The sequence below is a fragment of the Onychomys torridus genome, chromosome 19 (assembly GCF_903995425.1).
Source record: "Onychomys torridus chromosome 19, mOncTor1.1, whole genome shotgun sequence".
Lineage (NCBI taxonomy): Eukaryota > Metazoa > Chordata > Mammalia > Rodentia > Cricetidae > Onychomys > Onychomys torridus.
Genome location: NC_050461.1, coordinates 34323625 through 34348675, shown reverse-complemented (window position 1 = coordinate 34348675; position 25051 = coordinate 34323625). Strand labels below are relative to the sequence as shown.

Genomic DNA, 25051 nt, shown 5'->3' with positions numbered 1-25051 from the left:
TTTGGCTTAGGATCAACATACATGACATGAAGTGATTGCAAACTGTCTACTTGTGGGAAACTCAGCATACTAGTGATGTCAATGTAAATTTATAGTTGAAAAAATATTTTGTGAGTTTTTCCCCTGTAAGAGTAATTAGGGGCTATTCATTAGCAGCAGGAGTATGAAGTACTTTTGAATGGAGCATTGTCACTGAAGTAATTAACCAGCAAATCCATGCTTGGTAGGAAAATCAGTAAAGTCCAAATGAGAGCTCTCGACTGGGAATAGAGGTGGTGAGGTCCTTGGTGTAATGAAGATGGCCAGTTAAGGAATGAAAGAGTTAGAGGAGCTAGAGTTCCTGGGGATAGGAACCACAGAGCCAGTCATGCAGACACACCAACTACAAGCTGGATGACTGTGTATTTTCACCATGACCTCTGGTTCTTAGCAGGGCTGCACATATGAACGATCTAATATTTATTTTTAATTTGTGTTTATGTGTGGATGCCTACATGCATGTATATGCACCACATGTGCATGATTGGTACCCAAGGAGGCCAGGAAAGGGTGTTAGATTACTTAGAAATGGAATTAAGGGCAATTATAAATTGCCATGTGGGTGTTGGGAACCGAACTCAGGTCCTCTGCAAGAGCATCAAGTGCTCATAACCGCTGAGTGTCTCTCTATTTATTTTTAAAGGTATTAAAACATTATTTTAATTATTTATGTATATATATATATGTATATATATGTATGTATGTGTGTGCAAGAGTGTGTACTGTGGTACATGTGTGGCAGTCAGAGGACAACTGTCAGGAGTTGTTTCTCTCCTTCTACCATATGTGTCCTGGAGATTGAACTCAAGTTACCGGGTGTTTGGTTGGTGGGAAGTGTCTTTACTCACTGAGTCATCTCCCTTGCCTTCATTCATTTTCTTGGTGTGTGTTTGTGTGTGTGTGTGTGTATGTTTGAACCTGGGGCCTTTGAATTGTAAGCACACTTCATACCACTGAGTGTAGAATACTTTCAATAGAAGTGCTTAGGTCTCCCATCTGATATTCTATAAACAGATATCTAGGATCTGTTTCTTCTAGAGTGTGCTATCTAATATGGTAGCTGCTGGCCACATGTTCCTGTCCTGCCTTTTCCTTTTAAATTTTGACACAGGGTTTTTGTATATGCTAAAACACAAGCCAGGATGGCTTTGAATTTTTAGTCCTGTCCTGGCAACCCCAGGTATTGGGATTACAGGCGTGTTCCATGGTACCCAGCCACACGCCACATTTAAGTACTTTAAGTGTTTGAGTTAAGTTCTCCTATAGGTAAAAGTAACAAATTTTGAAGACCTAGTGAAAAAAGGTAAAATGATTTCATTAGTAATTTAAAAATATCCATTATATTAGTATATGTACTTGTAATATATTTCTTCTGGAGAGCATCTGAGATGATACTTGTCTATCCATGGGGACAGTTACTTCCCTGAAGGATGCAAGTAAAATTAGAGGCCATCTGGGCCTGCCCTCAAAGAGTTCACAACTGAATGGAGGAGAGGAAGCTGCCAGTGAAACAAAGGCTCCTGTACCTGAAGGTCTCAAGTTGAAGGCGACCGGGGTAGAGATTGAATTCAAGGCTAGTTTGGGCAATTCAGTGAGAGTACTGTCTGAAATGACATGTACAAAAAATCCTCCTAACTTTTTCACCTGGACCGCATTCTGCATGCCAGTGGTTCTGAAATCCAGGTTTTCTTCTGAGTTCTAAAATTGTGAATTTATGGGATTATTGATTATACTACTTATAAAATATTCTTACAAGGGTGCTAATAGGAGAGTGCTGTAGTTTACACTAATAAGGACGAAATATTTGTTACAGTAGGACATTCAGTTTAAATGCTTTGTAAAGAGCCAATTTCCAGCATATGCAAACTGCCATATAAATAACTCTGAATTGTCTAGGATCTGATTTATTGTTCTTTTAATTTTTCCCTTAAAGGGAATAACAAGTATTTTCTCTATTGCCTGGCTATCTATGATTTTTTTTTTTTTTGAAATTGCCAGATGTTTCTCTTATCTCTATCCTTCTCTCTCTCCTTTTTTTTTCCATCTCCCTAAATTGCCCAGGCTAGCCATATACTTTGGGGCTCAAACAGTCCTACTTCCTAAGCCTGCTGAGTAGCTGGGGCTATATATAAACCCTCACACAGTAGCTGAAATTACCAGCTTTTGCTTCAAAAGATGGAATTCTTTTGTAGGTAAAGAGAGATAACTTTTCTGCATAAAGTTTTAGCCAGGGTTCTCTAGAGAAATAGAACTTACAGAATGAATCTCTTTCTATAGAAAGGAGCTTTATTAGAAGGACTTACAAGCTGTGGTCCAGCTAACCCGACAATGGCTGGCAATGAACAGAAAGTCTAAGAATCCAGATGTTGTCAGTCCACAAGGCTGGATGTCTCCGCTGGTCTTCAGTAGACTGGAATCCTGAAGAAGGCTCTAATGCCAGGGAAGGATGGACTTGCTAGCAAGGCAAGGGCAGGCAGGCAAAGAGCAAAAGTGTCCATCTTCCAAGTCCTTATATAGGCTTCCAGCAGAGGGTATGGCCCAGATTAAAGGCATATGTCTTCCCACGTTAAGATCTGGAGTAGAAGTGTATCTTCCTACTTCAAATTAAGCAAAAAAAATTCCTCATAGGTGTGCCCTCCACCTTTAGATTTAGTTAGTTCAGATGCAGTCAAGTTGACAACCAAGAATAGCCGCCTCATTCTCCAAGATATTGAGATATCTGAGCTGGGGTGTCTATTGTAGCCCAGGCTGGCCTCAAACTTGAGATCATCTATCTCTGTCTCCCAAGTGCTGGGATGGAGGTGGACAACCCTGCACACACACCACAGATATATATCCAGTCTGTGTGAGAATATATTTGCATATTTGTGCATGTGGAGGCCACAGCTCATTCCTTAGGACTTTGACTATTTTTGTTTGTTTGTTTGTTTAATTTGATATATATTTTGCCTGTGTGTGTCTCTGCACCACTTGTGTGCTAGAGGGGAGGGCTTCAGGTCCCCTAGAACTGAGGTCACAGATGGGTGTGAGCCACCATGTAGATTCTGGGAATCAAACCTAGGTCTTCTGGAAAAGCTTTTAACTTCTGAGCCATCTCTAGCTGTCTCTTCCCTTTTTTGAGACAGGTTTCTTACTGGCCTGAGATTCCTTGATTCAGCTAGGCTGGCTCTCTAGGAGACCTCAGGGATCCGCCCATCTCTGCCTCTCCAGCTTTGGGATTCGAGGAGTGCGTTACCATGACCAGTGTTTTTTTTACAAGAGTTCTGGATATCAAATTTAGCATGGATCTCATGTATCCATGCTAAACTTTATTGATTGCACTTTAGTGTTTTTTTTCAAAATAATGTTAATAAAGTTTAATTCTTCAAGGAATACACTTCAAGTATGTGCTATTATGTTTTCTTTGTATACATAAATGTTACTACATCTGTTATATCATATATATATATGTATATATATATATGTGTATACACACACACACACATATATATATAAAAATATAAATAAATAATATATATATATATATATATATATATATATATATATATATATATATAAACATATTTAGCTGGAGTGTATTTTAAACAAAGCTTTATTTATAGGATTTGCTGATTTGGCCAAATAAAGACTATGGGTCAGCTCGGAGTATCATTCGTATTATTGGGAGACTACTTCCTTTAGAACCTTGTCCAAGACCTAATTTTGAGGTAAGTTAGTCACCATGTGTTGTTTAAGTTCTGGGTACTCCCAGAAAAATAGGATAGAAGGAAAAGAAACGTGCTTGCAAGCCAAGGACCTTTACTGACGGCTCTAAATAAATCAATCTCAATGTGTTTTGTTTCTTTAATTACATCCAAAGACAGGTACAAAGAATACCTGGAGCTTGTTTTTACCCTAATGTTTTTTATATTTTTGCTGTGTGATAGATGAGATTATTTATGGGGAGAAAATGTTGTATGCCTAGGTTGTAGAGTAACATTTCTCCAGCATTTTTCCCTTTTACGTTTTGGACTATTAATTCATTTACTGTGCTGAAGCATGAGGCGTGTGTTTTCCCTGATTCCCAATGGAGCTCTGACTTTGTTTCCACTTTCATTCTAGTTGATCCCTCACTTGAACTCTGAGGAGTCTGATGATCATGAACCTACGGTTCCATCTTTTGCTGATGTTTTGTGTGTGGAAAATGATGAAGAGGCCGGTCATCTCAGATTTCGGTAATTTTATATGCTTGTCTTGGGACGTGGGTGTAGCCTAAAACTTGAATTCTTGTGTGTACTGAAGTTTGTTCCTGCTGACTGGACAACTTTGTCTTGTTTTTGTGACATGGTATGTCCTGATATTTTTCTAATAGAGGAATGGCATCTCATTTTTTAGCTGTTTCTTAGTATATATTTAAATGTTTTGCATTAAATTTTTTGAAAATTATTTTTCCCTTTCATATACAAATACATTTTATTTTTAACAAATCACCCCTCACCCTTCCACTTCAACTCTTTCTATAGCCTCTCCACTCTCTTCCCAATTTCATGTTGTCATGTGTGTGTGTGTGTGTGTGTGTGTGTGTGTGTGTGTGTGTGTGTGTGTTTGTGGGTATAAAAACTTCTGAGTCCAATTAATGGTGTTCTCGTGTACATGGGTCGAGATCTGTCTTTTAGGACTTGAAGTACATTGCTCCAAGATCTTTTGGCTTTTAAAATATCCATTGAGAAATCAGCTGGTATTTGATGTAATAGGTTTGCCTTTATATGAATTGTAACTTCTTTCTTGAAGGTTGCACATCCTTTCTCTGTATATTCAATGTTTTAGCTATAATGTGGCATGGGGAATTTCTTTTTGATCCAATGGGTGTTCTGCTTGCCTCTTGGCTCTGAGTGGGCATCTCCTTACTTGGTAATAGGAAATTTTCTTCTATGATTTTATTGAATGATATATGCCTTTGGCTTGGAATTCTCCTATTCTCATGATTCACAGATTTTCTCTTTTCAATTTCTCCCAAAGTTTCTGTGTATTCCTTTATTTAATTTACCATTTTATTTGATTTCATGATCCATTTCCTCTATATTTTTTTCTGATTCTAACACACTCTGTTTTCTCTCACTTCCATATTGTCGGCAAGGCTTTCCATTTTTGAATGGGTGGTTGAATTTTTCATTTCCATCTTCATTTGTATTTTCTTCAACATTTCAATCTCCGTTGAATTCATTTTTCATGTCCTAGATTGTTTCATTATTTCATTTGCTTGTGTTTTCTTGGACCTCAGCCAGGAATTTATTTTTGTCATCTCTAACTTTATTCAGGTGTTTATTTTCTGTTTAAGCTCTTTGAAGTCTTTATAATGACTCTTTTAAAATTCTTTGTCTTGAGATTCATTTGAATTCTTTTTGATGAGGAATATTACTGTAGGACTGGTGATATTTGGGGGCCATATTGTCTTGATTTTTCATATTGCTTATACTTTTGCAGTGGGACCTTGGCTATCTCGAGTTAGGTTGTGGAATTGATTGGAGTCTTGTGGTCTACCTATGTTCAGTGGGTGTTTGTTTTTGGACTGGTTTCAGACCAGGTAGGAAATCCTGGAACTGCTGATCAAGCCTGGCTGTGTGAATAATTGGGTGAGGTCTCCGGGACAGGTGGAAAGAGACTGAGTTGTCAGCAGAGCCCTTGAATGCTTTGTTCATATTTAAACCTAATTCCAGGTCCGTGGGTTAACAGCCGGGTCCAGGGCCATGTTAATATGTTTTCTCTTCTTATATATAAGGCATTTAAAAATAAATGTTAGGTTTATGCATTTAACCCTCTATCATGATTTCCATATGGGCTCTGTATCCATGGGTTCTCATATAGTTTCTACACAATGAAATCAAATATGGTAGATGGAAAATATTTAGGGAGAAAATTTCCCAAAAGCAAAAACTTGAATTTGTTGTATTTTAGATACTATGCTGTATTTACAAAAACAAAGTGACATAAAGGTCTTGTATTGGGTATCTTAAGTATTTTAGAGATAAAATAAGCAAAGGATGTGCATGGGTGCACTTTTATATAGGGAACTTGAGCATCTTTGGCTTTTGTGTCTGCAGGGTTCTTGAAACAAATCACTCCATGAATACTGAAGTGGGCTGTGTTTCAAATTTTGGATGTATTTATACCCCTAGCAAGTACTGACTTATATGTTAGACTATTCAGATAGAGGTGTTTAACACCATGCATGTCAATTAGTCAAAGATTCTAGCTAAATTTATTATGTGTCAAACTGGTTTATTAATTTTCAGAAATTTAGAAGATATAAGCTGACCCTAAGGCCTTCAGAACTTAGTATGTAGAATTTCTGAATAAACTCACACTATTTAAAGTCAACCAGTAAAGCAATTGTAGGGTGACTGTTTTGTTTTCGCCTTGAGGAAAGGTTCATTTTCTCACTTCCCAGCTGCTTGTTGGCCTTGTGTTCTATATATGAATCCAAAAGTAAATTATAATGTGAGCTGCTTTTTCTTGTGAGTCGGGATCATCTCAGGGCAGAGAGGAGGTACTCTGATTTTGTTTAGCTTGTTGTTTATATTTGTGTGCTAGAGATTAAATTCAGGCCCTTGCACATGCTAGGCAAGCATGCTGTACTAAGCTACATCCCTGGCCCCTGTTTTCTTTTTCCTGAAGAATTTATTTATTTGTCATGTGTGTGGTGGGGAAGGGAGTATGTGCCTGTGAATGCTGGTGCTCTGGATTCCTGGACCTGGAGTTACAGGGGCTGAACTATCTGACGTAGATTCTGGGAGCCAGATCAGCCTGGACTTCATGAGAACCTGTCTCAAAAGAAGAAAACCAAAAAGCTAACTAACTTTACAAGAACAGTGTGTGCACTCTTAACCATTGAGCCATCTCCTCTTCAACCCTGTCTCTCTCCCTCCACTCCCCTATTTCTCCCCCTTTCTCTCTCCCTCTCCTTCTCTCTCCCTCTCTCCCTCTCTCCAGGGTTTCTCTGTGGAGACCAGGCTGGCCTTGAACTCAGCCTGCCTCTGCCTCCCGAGTACTGGGACTAAAGGCGTGGGTAGCTGAGTTTTTCCTTTTCCGTTGAACAGTTTCCTCCTCTTGTTTCTTCTTTCCTTTCACCCACAGACATAGTCTATGGAAAAAGGAGAAGGAAGGGGAAATTGCTCTTTTCCATTCATCAAAAATAACTTGGGATCCATCATCACCTTCTCTAAGACAGAACAAACCAGCGAAAAACGATCTGCCAGTAAGTGAGGCCGCAATTAAGAAAATAGCTGCCCTTGAAGATGAGCTCACTTTGCTTCGGTCCCAGATTGCTGCAATAGTGGTCATGCAGGAGCTGAGAGAGAGTAAAGAGGCGGGTGAGTAGGACGAGAGTTTTGTTCCTATGAGAGTGACACTGAGCTGATACTTAGTGAGCACCATTCTGATGTGAACAACGGTAAATCCATCATAGAAGGCTGATGGCCATGTGGAATTCTGTCTGATAGTCACTCAGAATAAACCAAGGGCTACAGAGAAGAGCTACCTGGACTAGTGAAGATCTTTATTAGGAAGTCATGACTTCTAAGTAAGCTTTTCTAATTCTGCAGCAAAGACTTGGAAGCCAGGCCTGGTGGCTCATGCCTGTAATTCTAGAATTCAAGAGGCTGAGGCAGAGGGGTTGCCTTGAGTTCTATGCCAGTCTCAGCCAGAGAGGAAGACCACATCTCAGAAACCAAAAATAAGGCTTAGGGGTAGTTAATAGAGTGTTGTCTCATGTTCACGAGGCATTGGGTTAAACCCATAGGGCCGCATAAAACAGGACATGATTGTGTGCTCTTATAATTCTAGAACTTGGGAGGTAGAGGCAGGAGGATTAATCTGTTGAAGATTATCTGTAGCTACCCAGAGTTTGGGTTAGACTGGGCTTCTTGAAAACCTCTCAGAAACACCACAACAGAACAAAATAAAAAACTAATACCAATTACCCCGAACTAATAATTTTTATTTTTCTAAATATTTTTAATGACTTACTTATTTTTATTTTATGTCCATTTTTTTTTTTGCCTCTATGTATGAGGGTATCATATCCCCTGGAATTTGAGTCTGCCATGTGGGTTCTGGAAATTGAATTGGGGTCCTCTGAAAGAGCAGTCAGTGCTCTTAACCACTGAGCTATTTGTCCAGCCCATAAATAGTTTTTAAAAAGGAAAGAAAAAAATGGAAATTAAAGAGGAAGAAAAGATATATTGGCTTGAAAGGGCAGAATAGGTTTGAGACCATGAATATTTATAGTCTAGTTTTTTTTTGTTGTTGTTGTTGTTTTGTTTTGTTTTTTACCTTCGAGACAGGGTTTCTCTGTGTAGCTTTGCAGACCAGGCTGGCCTTGAACTCACAGAGATCCACCTGCCTCTGCCTCCCGAGTGCTGGGATTAAAGGTGTGCGCCATTAACTTTTTTTATATTTATTTTAAAATTTATTTTATTTATTTTATTATGTATACAGTGTTCTGCCTACATGCATGCTTGCAGGCCAGAAGAGGGCACCAGATCTCCTTACAGATGGTTGTGAGCCACCATGTGGGTGCTGGGAATTGAACTCAGGTCCTCTGGAAGAACAACCAGTGCTCTTAACTGCTGAGCCATCTCTCCAGCCCTAGATTTATTTTATGTGCATGAATATTTGCCTGTAATGTATGCCTGTGCACCATGCATGTGCCTGCTGCCCACAGACGTGGGCAGAGGGCATTGGAGCCCAGAACTGGAGTTTTAGGTGGCTGTGAGCCGCCGTGTGTGTGAACCACACTCTGGTCCTGCAGCAACAAGTGCTCGCCATAGTTGAGCCGTTTCTCCGGCACCTGGTCTCCAGGTGATGTAAAAAACGTTTTCTTTTATGTGTATAGGTGTTTTCCTGCATGTATGTGCACCACCTGCATACCTGGTGCCTGCAGAGACTAGAATAAAACATCAGACCCTCTGCAACTGGTGTTAGATGAGCTGCCATGTGGGTGCTGGGAACTGAACCCGGGGCCTCTGGAAGAGCAGCCAGTGCTCTTAAGTGCTGAGCCATCTTTTGAGCTTGCCTTTAGTTTTTGATGATACTCTCACCAAGTTCAGGTGAATTATATTTTCCAGATGTCTTTTTTTAAGCCTTTGGAGATGTATCTTAAGAGCACATTCTAGTGTTCCAGAGAATCTGAGTTTGGTTCTCAGTACCCATATTGGGTGACTCATAACCATTTACAGCCCCAGCTGGAGAGGACTCTGACATCCTCTTCTGTCCTCCATGGTCACCTGGGCTCACATGCACAAACCCCTCATACATAATTCACAATAAAAAGAAAATCTTTTTTTAAAAACCGGGAGACTTCAGCTATATAGGTTCTGATTTCTTTTCACAACATATTTGGTTGTAAGAGGGTATATGTAAGTATGATTACTAAAAATTTACATATATATTTATGTGTACATAATATACAAATAACTTATACCGCATACTAATAGATATAGCATATATTTACAATATAGCATATATATTTAGTTAAATTATATAATACTTTATATAGGTGTATAAACAATTATACATGACTATACCCTTTGTTTTTAAGCAAGGATGTTTACTCACAGCTCTTTAGGAGTAGATTTATGAGAAAGTTAAATACTCATCATAGGATATCACCTGTAGAGTCATATACCTGTTTCTCAAATGTCATTTTAGAGCGGATATATCAATTTGAGTTATTATAAGTTGTTAATGTTTTGCTTTTAAAACTGGAGAGTGAAGTTGAGGTTTCCTATGGATTCCTAGGAATCACTTTTTTCCTCTTGCACTGCATCCTTCAGGGTGTGCCCTGAGATGTCCTGACTGGATTAGAAACGAACTGGCACTTCAGATGTCCACTTCTAGGACTTACTCAGCAGATGGGGTTGGCTGGCTTTTTTGTCAGTAGTTTAGTTGTATCCCAGAGGCCATTAGTGGCTTGTCTCGCACTGATTTTGTATATTATGCTGGAGTGAATTGCGCATGGTTTTGGGTTTTCAGCAGACTACTTTGTTTTAGGCTTCTGTGACCTGAGCGATGAATCCAGCAGGGAACAAGTGCTGTGGTCGTCGTCATCAGCGGCTGCTGGGCTGAGTGCGGAGCCAGGTCACCCTCCTAGTTCAGTACTTTCTTCTCCTCCTCCTCCACCACCTCTGCCTCAGTTTTCTTTCCAGCCGTGTTTTCCTCCTATGCCACCTGGACCTACTGACAGAGATAATCCGGCAACTGCAGTGAAAAAGCAACACTCGGGTGTTGACAAGACCAATGGCAGCCATCAGTCAGAAAGCCAGAGAGTTAGCGACCTTCCAAACATGCTGGATGTTCTCAAGGACCTGAATAAGGTCAGACTTCGACCCATTGAAAGGTATGTCGTCAGAATTTGGGGAAAGAACTGAAATTTTATCAGTTGTTTTCAGAGAAGTTGAGAGTTGGTGTGCATATCTTATTCTTAGCCCGTGTGGCCACCTCCGGGAGACAGTCACCTTTAGTTCTTTTTTGACTATTTCTTAAGTTGTCTGCCACACTTCACTGTTTTTTGAAATGTTAATTATACTTACTCATGTTGTAAAGAATAGGAATACAGTAGTTCCTTCTACCCAGCATTTTGCTTTCTCTGAGGCTGGTTACCTACCCTTCAATGAAAAATTCCAGAGTAGCATGGTTAAATAGTTGTAATTTAATGAAGACTGACTGACTGATCTAACTAATGAACAACTAGCCAAATGACTTTTCATGAATCTAGTCCTTTCAAACATTCTTAAAGATTTCTTTTTTCATTCTTTCTTTTTTTTTTTTCTCCGAGACATGGTTTCTCTGTGTAACAGTCCTGGCTGTCCTGAAACTCACTTTTAGACCAGGCTGTCCTTGAACTCAAAGAGATCTGTCTGTGTCTGCCTCTTGAGTGCCTGGCTCTTAAAAAGATATCTTTAAAATCTCTTCAGTGGTGCTGGACAACATGGTGCATGCCTATGGTCCCTGTATTGCAGAAGCGGGATCACAAGTCCAGGCCAGCAGCCTGGTCTGCCTAGTGAATTTTTCTACCCTGGGAATTTTGGTTAAAAATTAAGGTTTGTAGCAGTGAAAAATGAGGATCCTTGGGTCATGACAGGTTGTGAGAGGCCCCAACCCATGTGGTTTCTTGGTTTCTGATATTGAATTCTTAATACCCTTTAGATTCCTCAGTTCAAGGCAGAAATCTCTTAAAGACTAATTAGATTATTCGCTCATATTCCTGTTATGTTTGTGAACAAAGAGGTAAAATTGCATCGAAGTTTTAATGTATTTGATTGTCTTTTTTTAAAAATAGGTCACCAGGTGGTAGACCCATTCAGAAGAGGAAAAGACAGAGTTCACAATGGGATCCAGTGTCTTTAATAGCCCATGCACTTAAGCAGAAGTTTGCATTTCAAGATGATTCCTTTGACAAAGAAAGTAGATCTTGGGAGTGTTCTCCATTTTCTAGTCCAGAAAGTTCAAGGGTGAGTTGTGTAATGAAGCACTGACTTAGTTTCTCAAGTATGTTCTTTATGACAGTGTCTGTATACAGATTCTCTTGAAGTATTTGTAGAAGATAAATAATACATTGTTTGTTTTCTATTATTTATTTGAGGTGAGATTTCACATGGTAGCCCAGGCTGGCCTGGAACCTGGGGAAATCCACCTCCTTTAGCCTCTCAAGCTCTAGAGTAGAGCTATGAGTTGCTATGGTGGGCCTGTCCATTAGTTGTTTTTTTGTTTGGTTTAGTTTTTTTTTAATGCTAATCTTTTTTTCTTGCCAATTTTGCTTTTAGCTTACCATGAGATAAAACATGACTTGAAAATACAGATGCATGTGCTTAGAATGGTTTGCCCTAGGTAGGTGCTAAGTTGATGTTGCTATCTGTAGTCTGAATGAGATGGTTGAAATTTTAAGAGCACTAGGGAAGAGCTGTGTAATAGATTCAGCCTAACCATACTGCATGTGAATACTCCATTATGCTGACAAATATGCGGGTTTGAATTATTTATTTGAATGGGATGTTAACCTTGTTTTTTCTTTAAAGAAAAGCAAACAGGATCATAATGCACCCCCACCCCTAAGATAGGCTCACCATGGAGTGCTGACTGGCCCAGAGCTCACTAGGTTGAGTTCTGCCTCTGTGTCTTGAATGCTGACATATTAAAGGCTTGTGCCACCTGGCCAGAATCAGTTCTCTTTAAAGCAGTGTTTATTGGATGCATCAAAAGCTATACTTTACGGGATGATTTCATACTTGTTTAGTTGAGGTCAGACATCAGAATAAACCTTGCAACCAAGAGGACTGGAGGAGGGACGCCATCTAAAATCAGTAGATGGCACCCAAGAGTGCCCTGCAGCAGAGAGACTGGAAAGCTGAAATGCCTGTGGCTGCTTAAATAGCATAACGGTGTGGGAGGGGCGTGTCTTTCCAGAAAGGCACATTGCTAGTTAGGTGCAGTCCCTAACTAAGGTTGCTACTGTGTGTGTGCTCTATGTGATGCTTAATCAAATGTTAGCTCAGAACACTGTTTTATATATGTAAAAAATTCAGGGCTAGGGATCTAGTTAAGTGATAGCATGCCTGGCTAGCATGCATGAGGCAGTAGGTTCAATGCCCAGTACCCTAAAACAAACCAGCAAAATACCTGCCCTCCTTCAAACAAAACAAAGAAGGCAGAAAGTAGTTCTCTTTGGAATTACAAGTTGCATCTTCAGTATGTGACGGTCTGAAGTATGTTTGATTCTACCATTTGTGTAGCACTTGGTTCTTTGCAAGGGAGAAGTGCTTCTGTAGCCATGTGTTCCTCTTATGTGAATGAACCGAACTTAGATGGAGGTATTTGGAAAATGAGCAAGAAATAACAAAAACCATTCCTGCATCTGTAACAAGCACATAGCATCTATGTTTTCATTTTTTTCTTATTTACAGAGCTTTATGGTGTGCACAGAAAGACTATTTCCCAGTAGTAGTGGATCAGTGAAAGTATCACTGGGTTGTAATGTGCTGTTGATGCTCATTCACTGTTTCTTAGTACTTTCTTAAAAAAAAGCATTTAAAAGTGTGTGTGTGTGTGTGTGTGTGTGTGTGTGTGTGTGTCTCAATTTGAGGAAGTTGGTTCTCCTTTCCCGCCTTGTGGGTCCTGGAGATCTAACTCATCCTCATGTCTGGAGACAGGTGTCTGTTCCCACAGAGCCATTGCCTGTCTTTTCTTAGTACTTTCTAACCACGAGCAATTGAGAAGAAAAGTCTTTTCCATTTACTGAAATAGCACTTAGTTTCAGGCTGGATATAGGGACTCACAGTGTTGTTGACTGAAACTTGCTTTGGTTTGAATGTGGGTGGCATCTCCCAGAGGTCTGTGTTCACAGCATGGTGCAACTAGGGTGTGCCGGGGGCTACTACCAAGGTGTCAAGTCATGGGGGACATGTTGTAGAGGGAATTGTGGGACCTTGACTGTTTTCTGGCTCTGTCTTCTGATTTGTGGCCCAAGAGATGAGTGGTTTTGCCTTTCTTTGTACTCCTGCTGTGGTAGATGTCCCCTGTGGCTGTCAGTCTTGGACTATAAGTCAAGAGTCCTCAGCTCTGAGCCCAGCTCCTGACATAGCTTAGCTTATTCTCATTGTTTGCTGTTGAATGAACTAAACCTCTAAGGGTCATCTCGTACTGGCCTGGCCTGCTTTCTTTCTCTTTCTCTCTCTTTTTAACAGTTCAGTAATTTCTGTTTAAACATTTGCTTTGTTTCAGTTTTGATGACCCATTTCTCCAGCAGAAAGTCAGCAATCTAAGGGAAGAACTGATATATAAACGCCTTGATTTAAGGCATCAGAAGGGAAAGCTCTGCCTACACTTGGAAAGACAGATCCAGAAATGCTCTGTGGTATCCTTCGCTGCCTTTCAGAGAATCACAACCTCTCTTCGGGTGACTAAGCCATATCCTGGGATCTATCTGTACCCAGTCTGAGAAAGGTGTTTAAAAATGCTTGTCCCTGGTTTTGGGACCTAGCAGTTAACTGGCTACTGAAGAGAGTTGGGTGTATTGCTTCCCGCGTTGTGTGAGTGCTAGTGAAAACGGAATACATGCTTCAATGACTCCCTATACAGTTAATGGCTCCCTATTTAAACTCCTTTGTAAATTGGTGTGATCCGGTTGACTTGGCCTTCAGCAACTTGGAGATTTTCAGTGAACAACAGATAATTCTTTTCATTAAGCTTTAGTTTTAGTCATAGAGGATTGAAGTTTCTAAAACTTCCCGAGGTGATCAACTATTCTGACTGCTAAGTACAGCAAGTAGAAGTAGACTCTTGGTAAGTTTTATCTGCACTGGCTTTGCACATACATATACCTGGCATATTTCCATTGTTTTTTTTTTTTTTATTACATTTGCACCCAATTTGTTTATTTTTATTTTTTTTGTAAATAGATTGTACAATAAATGGATCTTTTGAACTTGGTTGAGTTTTATAACAATTCAAGTTATATTATATTTTATGAAGTCTGATTTCTTTGTGAGAGGTAGTTGTATAGTTAGAGCTTCTTGGGTGATACAAATGAAACACATACCTTGCACTAGACATTCTTTCCTCATCTGTATGTTAATGTGATAACACAAATTTGCATGTTTCCCCCGACATGCATTAGCCTGGGCTACAGCCAGGGAGCAGGGAGGTATAGTCCATGTCAGTGGACTTAGCATCCACCCACTTTGCCAGGGTCTCTGATTTCAGAAGAGCCTAACTTGCCCATCACTTTGATTTATTAACATTGGTTGTAAAGAACTTAGAAATAAAAACCATCATACAGTAGGGACTCTGTTTTGAATGGCACTTATGGCTAGTCTTAGTGCTTTCCAAATATTAACCCATTCAATCCCCACATCAATACTATGGGTGTAGGCTTTTGTTAGCCTCACTCGGTAGATGAGAAACTGGGCAGAGGGAGTTACTAGCCCAGTTAATCTCCCAGGATCTCATAGCTTATTAAAATAGTGAGTTAGGATTTGAATCCAGGCAGATGGATTTTCCAACCCACATTTTAACCATGGGAAACACTTATAAAATTTTAACCTATTTATTGAAACTTTGTGTTATTATTGAAAGCATTTCAGTTTATAGATAAAGTGTGTAAAAACAGTGTAGCTACGAATTTCAAGAGTCAAAAAACCCTTAAGGCTGTAATGTTCTATATTTACCACTAGAGGGAAGTACAACATCGAGCATGCCCAGGCTGACAACAGCTGTTAACCACATCCAGATGACAGCTGTTTAGAAGTCATGGACAGAACAAGGTTGGATTAAGTATTAATTGCACAAGCGGCTTATATAAAGGGAAGTCATACATTATAAATAGCCATATCCTTGACAAACCTAAGATTACTCATATCATTAAGCTAAGTCAACTTTCCCCCAGCAAATAGGTATGGATCTTTAGTTAAATTATACTTTCTGTTTATTTACTTGTTTGATGTGGATATGTGTAGGTCAGAGGACAGTTTTCAGGAATTGTTCGTATGGGCTCTGGAGGCTCAGTCTCCAGTCATCAGGTTCAACGGCAAGTGCTTTTACCCACGAGCCATCTGGCTGCCCCACAAATAGATACTTGTTAAGAGTCAGTAATTAAGCAAGGCATGGTGTGGTTTAGTTGTTAACATTCAAGATTGCTGTAGGATTCTTCCAAGTTCCTAAGCTTGATAGGACTATTTTACTGCTGGGAAAAGCACAGAGTAACATGACTATAAGTTTTGCTTTTATCTCAGCTTTATCTTGGTAAGGTGATAGAAGTTTGACTGAGTAACTAGAGTTTATACATGCATTCTAATACATGCATGCATTGTAATTGTGTAAAAGATCATCTTCCCTTCATGTCCCCTGGTATTAGTCCAGCATCTGGGTCAAGAGCTAATCCTGACTGGGGCATTAGCAATTTTAGAGCCTACTGTGGATGTCTTTCTGTACGCTGTGAATATGTGTTGCTCTGATTGGTTGATAAATAAAACGCTGATTGGCCAGTAGCCAGGCAGGAAGTATAGGTGGAGTAAGTAGACAATGAGAATTCTGGGAAGAGGAAGGGCTGAGTCAGGAGTTGCCAGCCAGTCACAGAGGAAACAAGCTGACAAGGCAGAACTGAGAAAAGGTACCAAGCCATGTGGCTGAACACAAATAAGAATTATGGGTTAATTTAAGCATAAGAGCTAGTCAGTAATAAGCCTGAGCTAATGGCCGAGCAGTTATAATTAATATAAGTTTCTGAGTGATTACTTTATAAGCTGGCCACAGGACTGCAGAGGCCTGGCAGGATTGGAGAAACCTTCCTACTACAAGAGCCACCTACTAGGCCATGGAGTTATGGTGTGGTGATGGAGTCAGGTGTGCTGAAGGTTCCCCTCTGGGGGCGCTGCAGCCTGCATCATCTGTCTGTGGCATTTGCCTGGCTGTTCTCCCCAAGGACCCTTCAGTTTAGTTCTGCCTTACACAGCTGGTAGCTACAGGGCTGTGCTTAGCCTGCTATTGCCAGCCTTCTCCGTAAGCCATACCATGCTTCCTGCCTCCGTAATCCTGATTGTGGTTAGATGATGACTAATCTGAACAGCCACATTCAGTGAACACTTAGTTTGTATTAGCCATAATACTGAGTGCTGTATGAGCTTTCACTTGTTAAGTCCAGCCATCACACTCTTTTCAGAGGAATGGGGAGGTCAGTACTAGACCCAAGATTATACCACTGGAAGCTGCTGGGCCACGGCTCATGACCCAGGCAGTCTGGCTCTGAAGCCTGAGCCCCTGACAAGCTCCCCCACCCTATGGCATCCACCATTCCCTATGACTTCAGTCCTTCAGTCTTGCTCAAGAGAGGAGGTATACAACTTCAGACCCACAAAAGAACACACGGTACAACCCCGTGTCTCTGTTTGCCGTTTCCACCACATAGGATTCCTCTTCCTGCTTCAGGACGTTTTCTCTAGTGCCTTTCAGTGGACGTGCTATTGACTGCTCTTTACCCGGAGCCACGAGCTTCTCTCTGCTGTTAGATCTGTTGCAGTAGTTGCTTCCTGGACTGACTCTCTCCAGTCTCACCAGGTTCTTCTGAGCAAAAGGGTAGGAACTGGGTCTTATTTATCTTACTTCCTCCTATACTCAACAGTCACTAGGTATATAGTTTACTTGGCTTAGCACAGCTTTTCAAGAGAGATAGTTACCCCTATTCTATAGATGAAGACAACAGAGTGTATAGGACTCCGGCAGCTTACTGCAGGGTGTTTTCTACCAAGTTCAAGAGCTGGGATTGAACCCAGGGTGCCTGATTAATAATCCGTGCATGCCACTGTTAGACCTCTTTTGACACACAGTATCCCATTTGTCAAAATAGTCTTGATGTAAATGCAAAACTATCAGGGTTGGGCCTAAATTGAGTGTGGTTGTGCATTTGAGAGGCAGAGGCAGGAGGATCAGGAGTTTAAGGTCAACTCGGCTACAAGAGATTGTCTCAAAAACAAATCCCCAAACTACCTTGGTCTAGTGACCCAGAACTGTTTTCTAGCTACCTGAAAGGCTGAGGTAGGGAGATCGCCAGTTCAAGGTTTGCTTGGGCCACAGAGTGAAGCCAAGGTCAGGCTGGGAATTCAGACACTGTCACAGAAAGTGAAAGGAAGGCTGGGGATGTAGCTCAACAGTTGCCCAGCATGATAGAAGGCTCTAGGTCTAACTTAGTCTTGGGGGAAAAAACAGCAACTATCTTGTGTACAACCAGCCCAACCCTCTGCCTGATCCACAATGCAGCCACCTTCTGCTGCTGCCCCTGGTGTTGTGTGGTCCTTCAGTGTGGATGTGGTTCTTCTTTTGTGAAGTAGCCTCCAGAGAGACTCCAGTATGGCCACGGCCAGTGAGAAACCCAGGGAAAGACTGGAGACTGAGAACAAGGGTCTTAGTAATCTGAAGATGGCAGGGCAGATGGTTCTGTGGTGTAGTTTAAGGTTAGAGGCAGGCTCCACTTAGTGAGCTAACAAAAAGCAAGCTGTGAAGCACAGGGTTTGTCTGTGAGGCAGATCAGATTCTAGGTGGACGGCAGCATGTCTGTGTACACTGGGAAGAGGAGGGTGAAGATCCGGATGTATTCTACCAGCAGACAGGTGTCTACTGAAAAAACTTCTGTGTCAGGATTTTGTGATAGAGCAGAAACACACTCTCCATTAGGAAGACCCGGTTTGGTTCTAAGCACGTCCCCACTGCACAGTTTCTCTGTCCACTCATTCACCTTCCTTGATCGTACTCTTGCACATAAAGCTGGCGTTCATGCACAAGCCTTTTGCACTTACAAAATCAGAGCAAAGACTGAATGGCCAATGTTCTGTTTTGGTTGGCATCAGATGGAAGCAGTATGGAGCAGAATACTGATTCTGTGAAGACAGCCCCTTTCTCAGTTAGTGGCAGGGTCACTCAGGTCTTCATACCCAGGAAGTTTTTTTGTTCTTGTTGTTTTAACAACAACAACAACAACAACAAAAAACCTAAAACTAAGCAAAACAAAATCCTTGCTTACCTTGTTCACGAATTTTAATGTTGTCATTGTTAAGCTCAGGATAGTTTTCTAGCATTTCTACACATAGCTGTTATATGTAGGGCAAGCTGGCTTCAAGCAGGGGTACAAAATGAACCTTAGCTTTCTCTGCAAGTCAAGCATCTTGCTGCTTAAATAAACTTAAAAAAACAATGACCTTTATGATTTCTAACAGACTTTACGTAAGGAAATAGAAGATAAAATGCAAGCTAATTGCTCAAATCTGTGCAGCTAGGTTTCATGGCTAGGATTTACACCAGATTGCCTAAGGCCTGCAGAAGGCTGGTTCTCCTCGGCTTTGTCACTGTACTAGGAACCATTCATTCCTGAGCCATAGAGCGGCCCTTTGGTGTAGTGGGTGGCTGTTCCAGCTTTGACCTGGAAGTACTACCCCCACTGTGGCTTCCGGTAACTGTCATGCCTGCGAGGCGGGGCTGCGAGAGGAGCCCTTTAGACCCAAGATCCCAATGTGCCAGCTCTCTTGGTTCCTGGATCCTGGACGTTGGAGATAGAATGAACAGAGTTTTCCAGAGAACACCGCTGGACTGCGGCACACCTTTCCCAGGACCTGTAACTCATCCCTTCTTTACTTGTAAGTTACCCCACAAAATAAACCTCCCTTTTAACTACATCGAGTTGCCTCAATAATTTCACCAATACTTTGGTCCTGATCAGCACTGCGGGCTGGTCTGGGGGCACGGGGGCAAGGTCAACACCCCTGACCACACCGTGGATCCAGTGGCCAGAGTCCTGCGGAGCCCAGGGTTTTTTCTGCTCACGGAGCATGGAAGTGTCTACTTAAGAACTGCCTTGGATTCTGGAAAACAACTTCAAAAGAGTAATTATTTGTCCTTTGAGGAGGAATTTGATTTTTAAAAGTAGCCAAGCAAGAAACAAGCCCAAAGAATGAGTAGATGATGGAGCTGGTAATAAGTTTGGTTATCATGAGGTGTGATTTTTCAAGTGACTCAGTGATTATTTATTTTAAGCAAGTGTTGTACTCTGACTCTGAGGTACCTATAGCTCCCTTTTTGTTCTGGGGAACAAATCCAGGCCTTATGATTGCTAGACAAATCACTACTGAGCTAACTTGCCAGTCTCCACTCCCTGCCTCTGAGGTTTCTAAAGACTAATCCCAAAATATTTTGATCACTATATTTTATTAATTCTAAGAATATTTTTATTTATTCCTCTCATATATTACATTCCAACCACAGTTTCCCCTTCCCCTCCCACCTCTCCTCTCTCCTGGATCCACTTCTCTTTTTCCTTTCAGAAAAGAGCAGACCTTCCACCCAAGCATGGCATCACAAGTTACAGTAAGACTAGGCATGAACCCTCATATCAAGGCTAGACGAGGCAGCCCAGTAGGAGAAAAAGGGTTCAAAAGAACCAGAGGCACCCTACTCCACTGTTAGGAGTTCCACAAAAATGATGATAGCCCATATAATGTGTATGATCTGAGAATATTTAATTTTCAGAACAGATCTTGTCGAGATTGACCTCATACTTGCAATCCTCCTGCCTATGTCTTCTGCATAGCTGGGATTATAACTGCATACCTGCCTGGTCCAGTCTCTTCTTTTTGATGGAAAATAGGGAGGAATGAGCATTTCTCTATTTTTCATTTATGAATGCATTGGTGCACACCACTGCCATGCACATATTTCAAGTGCACATGTAGATGTCAGCTGTGTGTATATAGGGGACTGTCCCACCTTTACTTACAGTTGTGCTTCTGACATCTAGATTCCGAAATGGATGCTGTGCAGCTAGGTGGTGGTGGCGCATGCCTTTAATCCCAGCACTCAGAAGGCAGAGGCAGGTGGATCTCTGTGAGTTCGAGGCCAGTCTGGGCTACAGAGTGAGTTCCAGGAAAGGCGCAAAGCTACCCAGAGAAACCCTGTCTCGAAAAAAACAACCAAACCAAACCAAACCAAACCAACCAACCAAACCAAACCAAACCAAACCAAACCAAACTACCAAACCAAACCAAACTAAACCAAACCAAACCAAACCAAACTAAACCAAACCAAACCAAACCAAACCAAACCAAACCAACCAAACCACCAAACCAAACCAAACCAAACAAGGATGCTGTGCTTCAGGTACCATGTTTGGTCCTAGACACACAGAAAAATACCTTTACAGCTTGCCTTGCATATCTTTGTGAGTTCCAGGCCAGCCTCATCTACAAAGCAAGTTCTAGGACAGCCGGGGCTATGCAGAGAAATCCCATCTTTAAAGACCAACAATAAAAAGTCTCGCCTTGACTGATCCTCTCACTTGGCTTGTTATTATCAAGTGTTTAGACAGAATTCTTTAGGTAAATTCTACTCAGTTGAGTTGTAACTGGATCCAGTCTATATTCTCTCAGGTGTTCCCTCTTCAGACACTTTGCTAGTGTATGTGATATGTGCCATTTGAGGAGGCCAGCTTTACAGCTGGGATTGTAGACTGTACAGAGCACATCATTGTGGAGGTTTGTTGGTTCTCCTGTATCTCTATAAGCCTTGGTCATTTGAGATGCATTTTTCAGGGTAAGGTTTTTTGAGAAAAACTGACAAAATAGAGTTCCATTCTAAGATATTTGCTTCCATCCTGCTCCCTGATCTCCTCTCTTATCTTCCATAGCTTATACTCTCTTATTGCCTGTACCTGGTTCCAGGAGTAAGGGACTAAGGTCCCCTGACAGAGAACCCAGGAAGCCAAGGAACTGAGAAATACACCCACTTGTACTCCCTCCCTTCCTTTCTTTCTTTCTTTTTTTTTTTTGAGACAGGGTCTCACTATGTATCTCTCTGGCTGTTGTGAAACTCATTATGTAGACTAGGCTGGCCTTGAACTCTCAGAGATCCTCTTCCTCCCAAATGCTGGGATTAAAGGTGTGCACTACTGTACTCAGCTTCTCCTTCCCTTTCTTTACACAGAGAATAACTATCCCAACCTGGCCTTGAACTCATAATTCTCCTGTCCCTGTCTATCAAGTACTAGGATTACAAGGATATGTGTGTGTGGACCTGGTGACATTGAGTTTTTAAAAGTACATTGTTAATAAAATGACATTATCCAACTAGCTGTGTGACTGAGTGACTTCTCAGAGTTGATTTCTATACCTCTTTTCTGTTATGCAGTATGTGATAGCCCAGGGCCAGCAGCCTGAGTGAAAGAAGTCCAGTTACTCTAAAGCAGTGGTTTTTTGTTTGTTTTTTAATTATTATTATTTTTTTTTTTTGGTATTTTCAAGACAGGGTTTCTCTGTGTAGTTTTGGTGCCTGTTGTGGATCTCACTCTGTAGACCAGGCTGGCCTCGAACTCACACAGATTCCCCCTGGCTCTGCCTCCCGAGTGCTGGGATTAAAGGTGTGCGCCACCGCCACCCTGCCTAAAGCAGTTGTATTTAACCTTCTTAGTGCTGTGACCCTTTAATATAGTTCCTCAGGGCGAGAGAGATGGCTCAGTGGTTATGGGCACTGACGGATCTTCCAGAGGACCCGGGCTCAATCCCCAGGACCCACATGGCAGCTCACAACTGTCTGTAACTCCAGTTCCAGGGGACCCAACACCCATGGCAAAACATCAATGCGTGTAAAATAAAGTTAAATTAAAAAAAAAAAAAAAAACGAGCCGGGCGGTGGTGGTGCATGCCTGTAATCCCAGCACTCGGGAGGCAGAGACAGGCGGATCTCTGTGAGTTTGAGGCCAGCCTGGGCTACCGAGTGAGTTCCAGGAAAAGGCACAAAGCTACACAGAGAAACCCTGTCTTAAAACACAAACAAACAAAAACATAGTTCTTCATGTTGTGGTAACCCCCAACTGTAAAATTATTTTGTTGCTACTTCATAACTGTAATGTTGCTACTGTCATGAATTGTAATATAAATATCTGTTATGAAATCGCCAAGGGGTCGCGACCCACAGGTTGAGAACCACGGCTCTGAAGCCTCACTGGAGGACAAGGCAGTTTTGGTTCCTGTCCGTGGCGGCTGGGAGAAGTTCTACGTGATCAACTTCTGCCCCACAGGGCTCAGTACACTATCATTCCAAGAGAAGTAGGCACCATCCCCAGGTTGGGAGAAATACTCATTGTAGCTGCCAAGAGAACACAGTTCCATTCACACTGTTGTGAGTGTAGTTGTCTTGAACACCAATTCCCTATGTTCCTTTTGTTGCTTTTTATGGTCTAAGCATTCTGCTTACTTACTACATGTCTTCCACATCCCGGATTTGAATGCTTGTGCTCACTTAAGATCTTTCCTCATGTGTTTATCCAGCGCCCAAATTTGCAGGAGTGTTTTGTTTGTGGTTGGTCACGGATGAATATTTCATTTTTATTGGTTTATTTATGAAAGCCGTTTAAAGGTGTGGGGAGATGGTTCATTGTAAAATGCCAAACTGTATAAGCTTCAGTTTGGCCCGCTTCATCCACTCGTAAAGGGAAGGCCCAGATACACAGTTGTGGAGAAGAGGAGGGCTAGATCCTGATAGGGTGAAGGTGGCAGGAGCCTGTCTCAGACTGGGAAGTGCACAGGGAGAGAGCTCTGTCCACCATGGCCTGGAGAGGATCTCATTTCCTGAGAGTTACTCTGGGCTTTGACTGTTCCATGCCAGAGACAGAAGGTGGGATAACCTCTGGAGCCAGCTGTTGGAGAGGCTGAGAACTCCCAAGTTCCAGGGGCGTGGTTAGAAGCCACAGCTGCATCCCTCCAGCAGGTGATAAATACTTAGGGTGCCGTCAAAATCCAAAGCTGCTAGCATCTCTTTGTTGCGGCTGCTTCCCATACTCTCAACACACTTGGGAGACACCCCTCAGCTCAAAACATTAGTTCTGCTAGGGTTTATGGATCTGAGGTCTTGGGAGGGTGAGAGGACCTGCCCAGCCCACAGACTGAAAATCTAAGTGTGCCAGGAGAGACCCTGGGTTTGCGAAGAAAACACTGCCATGGTGAAGTCAACTGTGGGAACCCAGACCCTTTGCCAATATAGACTTAGCAACAGCATTGACCATAGGGAAGAGCAGAGCACAGAACTCCTCCAACCCTCTCCCTCCAATTCTCAGGGAACCAGAAAGAAGATGCCTCAACACTTCATCTTTCCCTGACTCCCTTGTAGTCCACCTCCACTTTTAAAACTCTAAACATTTAGCAGATGTTTCTGGTTTTGTGCTTTGAGACAAGGTCTCTGTATAGTCCCTGACTATCCTGTAACTCACTTTGTATACCAGGCTAGCATTAAATTCACAGAGACCTACCTGCTTCTGCCTCCCAAGTGCTGAGACTAAAGATGTGGGATTAAAGGTATGTGCCACCATGCCAGGCATGTATGTATAAAAAAGGCTTTAATTTATTTTATGTATGTCAATGTTTTGTTTAGATATATGTCTGTGTACCACAATTGTGCCTGGCGCCTAAGGAGGTTGGAAGAGGGTAACAGATCCCCTAGAACTGGAGTTATGGATGGCCGTGAGCTGCCATCTGGGAATCGAACCTGATTCCTTTGCAAGAACAAGTGCTCTTAATTGCCAAGTCATCTCTCCAGCTCCTTATTTTTTTCCCCTTAAAAACAAACAGACAAACCCCCAAACATTTTTATCTGTTATTCCCCTTCATTCACCCAACTTTGTTTATATGTATGGGTGGCAGTTTGAATATAGTTGTCCCCCATAAGCTCATGAGGAGTGGCACTGTTAGGAGGTGTGGCTTTGTTGGAGGAAGTGTGTCACTATAGGGTGAACCTTGAGGTCTCATAGGCTAAAGCCATCCCCAATGCCTCAGTTCACTTCCTGTTGCCTGGGCAAGATGCAGAACTCTCAGCTACCTCTTCAGCACCATGTCTGCCTGCACACTACCGTGTGTCACCATGATGACAATGGACTAAACTTCTGAACTGTAAGCCACCCAATTAAATGTTTTCTCTATAAGAGTTGCTGTGGTCAAGGCATCTCTTGACAACAGTAGAAACCCTAAGACAATATGTTTTTAGGTTTGTTGTGTGTATGGCTTATGCACATGTTCGTGTGTGTGTGTGTGTGTGTGTGTGTGTGTGTGTGTGTGTGTGTGTGTTTCTCTTCATTTACATTTTGCCTCGGGGCCTTTTACTTTTCATTCTGTATGTCCTGATTTCACTGCTTCGTCTGTGTTGTCTGCCTGACTGCCTGGCCCTGGGTGTCTCCCTTTCTTTCTCCTTCATTCTCTTCTCTTTCTTTTTCTCCTCTCTCCCAAGCCTAGATTCCTCCTATTTCTTATTCTCTCTGCCTGCCAGCCCTGCTTATCCCTCTACTGCCTAGCTAATGGCCATTCAGCTTGTTATTAGACCAATCAGGTGCCTTAGGCAGGCAAGGTGAAACAGCAACACATAATTAAACAAATGCAGCATAAACACAAGCAACATACCTTTATATAGTTAAAGTAATATTCTGCAGCATAAACAAGTGTAACACATCTTTATAGAG

At 41.7% G+C, this 25051-nt stretch overlaps 1 protein-coding gene across 1 annotated transcript in view; it reads left to right on the top strand.

Annotated features, from left to right (window-relative positions):
- Window positions 1–14534, top strand: part of Mtfr2 (mitochondrial fission regulator 2) — a 20393-nt gene extending 5859 nt beyond the window's left edge. Inside the window, exons 2-7 of the mRNA XM_036168993.1 lie at window positions 3642–3746; window positions 4141–4253; window positions 7153–7388; window positions 10069–10414; window positions 11357–11528; window positions 13795–14534. Coding sequence (XP_036024886.1) covers window positions 3642–3746; window positions 4141–4253; window positions 7153–7388; window positions 10069–10414; window positions 11357–11528; window positions 13795–13800 — 978 coding nt within the window. The 3' untranslated portion in view covers window positions 13801–14534. The remainder of the gene's footprint in view (window positions 1–3641; window positions 3747–4140; window positions 4254–7152; window positions 7389–10068; window positions 10415–11356; window positions 11529–13794) is intronic.
- Window positions 14535–25051: the final 10517 nt, after the last annotated feature.